Source organism: Peromyscus maniculatus, chromosome 20, assembly GCF_049852395.1.
Source record: "Peromyscus maniculatus bairdii isolate BWxNUB_F1_BW_parent chromosome 20, HU_Pman_BW_mat_3.1, whole genome shotgun sequence".
NCBI lineage: Eukaryota > Metazoa > Chordata > Mammalia > Rodentia > Cricetidae > Peromyscus > Peromyscus maniculatus.
Window position 1 is genome coordinate 57,999,517 of NC_134871.1, and position 4,429 is coordinate 58,003,945.

Genomic DNA, 4,429 nt, shown 5'->3' on the forward strand with positions numbered 1-4,429 from the left:
AGAACGGAGGTAGCAAGAGAACAGTGGAGCCAGCAAAATGATTCCTAAATATCTATGCCATAGCATAAGGGGCTTACGGTTATTTTTATTTATATCACAGAGGGACATCTGGCAAGCACAAAAGGACCATGAAAACACACACACACACATACACACACATTTACTTTTCCTTCAATTATAATCACATTAAACATTAACGGTCTCTAGTGATGCATAGGTGACTCCGACTGGTTTATCTGTTAGGAAATTTCCATGGTGTAGCTCAGCTTAGCCGGTGTTCCATGATCCTTCACACACAGCCCCAAGGGCTGAGACCTCTCCCACCTACTGCAGACAGCTGAGAAGTTCCAGGGCAGATGCAGGTGAGGCTGGGGCCAGGAAGGTGATTCTTTCTCTCCTCCAGTCAGGCCCAGCCTCTGGATGTACAGTATGGAACCATGACGCTTCCTTCCATGAGGGCAGATGCTCCTCAATGAAGCTTGACACTCAGAGTCCTGGTCCACTCCAGCAGCCTGTCAGCCTAGGGTACCACACATACAGCCCCTCCTTGATGAAGGACCAGCAGCACTGTGTGTGGTCCCAGCATCCATGTGTAAACAGATGCGGAGATGGGGAAGCCTCCCAAAGTGATGCTGATTATTTGGAAGACTCAGTCCAGAACCCAAGACTTTCAGATGGCACTTTCCTTTTTACAGAAAGATGTTTATAGGCAATCCACTGCATAGGGAGAAAATCACGGGATAATGTGGAAGTCATTTGTCCCCAAGCAAAACCAGTGTGGTGTGGTCCTTCCAATCTCTCCGTAAAGAGCTTTGACATTAAGCATAGATCTCCCTGTGTGGATCTCTCTTACTGCTCTGCTTCTTCATATGCCAAGGTGGCTGTAATCATCAGTGTACAGTTGTGCTGGTTGTTTGCAATATTCAACTTTATAAATAAAATGTGGAGGCTTGAATGAAAACGGCCCCCACAGGCTCATAGGCAGTGGCACTATTAGGAGTGTGGCCTTGTTGGAGTAGTTGTGACCTTGTTGGAGGAAGTGTGTCACTATGGGAGCAGGCTTTGAGGTCCCAGAAGCTCAAGTCAATTTACTTCCTGCTACCTGAGGATCAAGAAGTCAAACTCTCAGCTCCTTCTCCAGCACCCTGTCTGCCTGCACACTTCTCCCCATGCTGATAATGGACTAAACCTCCAAACTGTAAGCCAGCCCCAATTAAATGCTTTCTTTTACAAGAATTTCTATGATCGGACAATCCGCAGCGGCCTCTGAGCAGATCGGACTCTCCTTGTTCCCGCACTTCGTTCTGCTCCTTCCTGCAGCCATGTCTGACAAACCCGAAATGGCTGAGATCAAGAAATTTGGTAAGTCGAAATTGAAGAAGACAGAAATGCAAGAGAAAAATCCTCTGCCTTCAAAAGAGACGACTGAACAGGAGAAGCAAGCTGGCGAATCGCAGTGAGGCGAGCGCCGCCAATACGCGCTGTACATTCCACAAGCATTGCCTTCTTATTTTCCTTCTTTAGCTGTTTAACTTGGTAAGATGCAAAGAGGTTGGATCCAGTTTAAATGACTGTGCTGCCCCTTTCACATCACTACTGACCAGGAAGGCCTCCCCTGCCTCTCCCACCCATCTGTCGGTCTGGCTGACAGGGAAGGAAAAGAACTTGCATGTTGGTGAAGGAAAAAGCTGGGTGGGAGGTGGTGAAATACAGAGTAAAATTCAAGATGGTCCAAGTTGTCCTGCAGGATGTAAAATGCAGTTTAATCAGAGTGACATTTTTTTTTGTTTAAATGATTTTAATTATTGGAATGCACAATTTTTAATATGCAAATAAAGTTTTAAAACCTGAAGAAGAAGAAAAAAAAAGGGTTTCCATGATCATGGTGTTTCTTCACAATAATAAAACCTTGACTGAGACAGGGGTCTTGTGGGTGTGTGTCTTTATTCTTCTTTAACATTTTAATTATTTTCATTTTTATTTACATATTTGTAAGTATATGTATACCAGTGCCCCTGGCCAGAAGAGGGCGTCAGAGCCCCTGGAGCTGGAGTTACAGGCATTTGTGCGCTGATTCATGTGGATGCTGGGAACTGAACTCATATCAGCAAGTGGTCTTAACTGCTGAGCCATCTCTCCAGGCTTCTGCTTTCTTCTTGAGTAAACGCCTAGGAATACATGTGGGGGTCGTATTTTGAGTGTATGCTCATCTTCACAAGAAAATGCTAACCTGTTTTCCAAAGTCATGGTAATCTCTGTTCCCTCAACAATGTATGACACCAGATGTTATATCAATCAGACTTTCCTTTGGGCCACAAGTTAACACATAACAACATGGAGACTTATTAATTATGGAAGCTTGGCCTTAGCTTAGGCTTGTTCACAAACTGGCTCTTATAACTTAAATTAGCCTGTTTTTACTAATCTACATTCTGCCACATGGCTCAGTTACCTCTCCTCTGTACCATATTTCCGGCTTCTTCAGTGTCTCACTGGCATCTCCTGGGCGCCTAGATCCATCCCCAGTTTCTCTCTCTACACAGATGACTCGCCTATTCTCTCCTGCCTCTATTGGCCATTCAGGTCTTTATTAAGCCAATCACAGTGACACATCTTCACACAGTGTAAACAAATATTCTGTAACAACCAGTGATTGTGCCTTCTTGTCAACATTTTCTTTTAATCAGGCTTACAGATTTTGTCCATTCCAAGAGGCGTGTAATGAAATGAAATCAATGTTCATTTTTCCTAATAATGATGCTGAAATTTTATATGTGTTTATTATATTTATGTAGTATAGATACTTTTGTGAATTGTCTGTTCAAACTGAGTTTGGTTTTTAGTTTGTTTGGGGAGTTTGTTGGGTTTTGGGGGGGTTGGGTTTGGGAGTTGTTTGTTTATTGTTTTTTGGTTTGGTTTGGTTTTGGTTTTGGTTTTTCAAGCCAGGGTTTCTCTGTATAATCGTCCTGGCTGTCCTATAACTCACTTTGTAGACCAAGATGGCCTTGAACTCACAGAGATCCATCTGTCTCTGCCTCCAGAGTGCTGGGATTAAAGGCATGAGCCATCCTGCCCAGCCAAACTGAATTTTTGATCAAAAACAAATTGTTAAACTTTTTTCATGTCTTTTGTCTTAGAAAGTTTTGGTTTTTTTGAGGTCACGGGATTTTTTTTATATGCCTTCTTTTTAGGATATTTATCCCTTTATTTTTTCCATTTAAAGTTATGATCTATTTTCAGTCAATGTTTGTATATAATATGAAATAAAACTGAATTTCTGTAGATTCCGTTTATTCTTTCACTCTGTCTGTCCTGACACCAAGGCTAGGCTGACTCGCTTGCTATAGATTTCACTGTGTGATGTTTAATCTCAGTTATCAAGTTAATGAAATCTAGAAGCATCCAGGAAACAGGCCTCTGGGCATACTTATGAAAGATGATCTTGGTTAACTGAGGTGGGAGAGCCACCCAGAGTAAGTGGCACCATTCCCTGGGCTGGGATCCTAGACAGCATAAAGAAAAGAAAGTGAGCTGAGCACATTCATTTGCCACCATCTGCTTCCTGATAATGGATATGATGTGACCAGCTGCTTCAAGTTCCTGCCATTTTTACTTCCTTGACATAACCAATTGCATCCTTAAGCTCTAAACCAAAATAAATCTTTTCTCCCTTAAGTGGCCTTAGTCAGAAGTAGGAAAAAGAAGTAAGACAGAAAAATTGGTATCAGAAAAGGGGTTGCCACTGTGATGACCCTTACCACGCACTTCTTAGTCCTTTGAAAGTGTTTTGTGACTGTGTGTGAAAGAGTTTGACACTTAGGGCTAGAAAACCCCAAGTATGCTGCAATCAGAGCTTACTAGGCAATTCTGGTGAGAGCTTATAAGATAGGAATATGACAAAAAACGTGGACAATGGAAGCCCGGCCCGTAAGGTTTCAAAGGAGGACAAGACTATCGGGAACTAGAATAAGGGGACATTCATGTGGTATTTTGACCAAGAATCTGGCTTCATTCTGCCCATACCCTAAGAACTTCAGTGAAATTGAATTTTAAAATAATGGACTCGTTTGTTTGGTGGGGGAAATTTTAAAGCAGAAGAGTCATTAGGTTGGTGTTGAGAAAGCAACTGTAAGAGAAATCAGCACCATTGATGAGACACCTCCTGTGTTGTACTGGAACAATAGGAAAGCTATCTGGAGGGCACAACTCCAGCTCTCATCCAAATTTTGGGAGGATCCAAATCTATTTGTAGGGAGAGGACATCAACTGAGAACATAGCTGGGGGTTAGGTGGGGCCCTGTTCCTCAAAAGCAATTGTCCAGGCAAGTGTTTCCTCAGGACCAGCACACAGGAGCTGAGGTAGCTATGGATCAAGGGGACTGGGATGCGTCTTGAGCTGTCAACAGAACTTAGTAACAGCATTCCTATG

The 4,429-nt window shown here is 42.8% G+C and overlaps 1 protein-coding gene across 1 annotated transcript; it reads left to right on the plus strand.

Annotated features, from left to right (window-relative positions):
* The first annotated feature begins 1,322 nt into the window (after positions 1-1,322).
* Positions 1,323-1,508, plus strand: LOC102910645 (thymosin beta-4-like). Its single transcript, XM_042264934.2, has one exon. It carries the CDS (start codon positions 1,323-1,325, stop codon positions 1,458-1,460), a length of 138 nt encoding a protein of 45 aa, XP_042120868.2. The 3' UTR covers positions 1,461-1,508.
* The last annotated feature ends 2,921 nt before the right edge of the window (positions 1,509-4,429 follow it).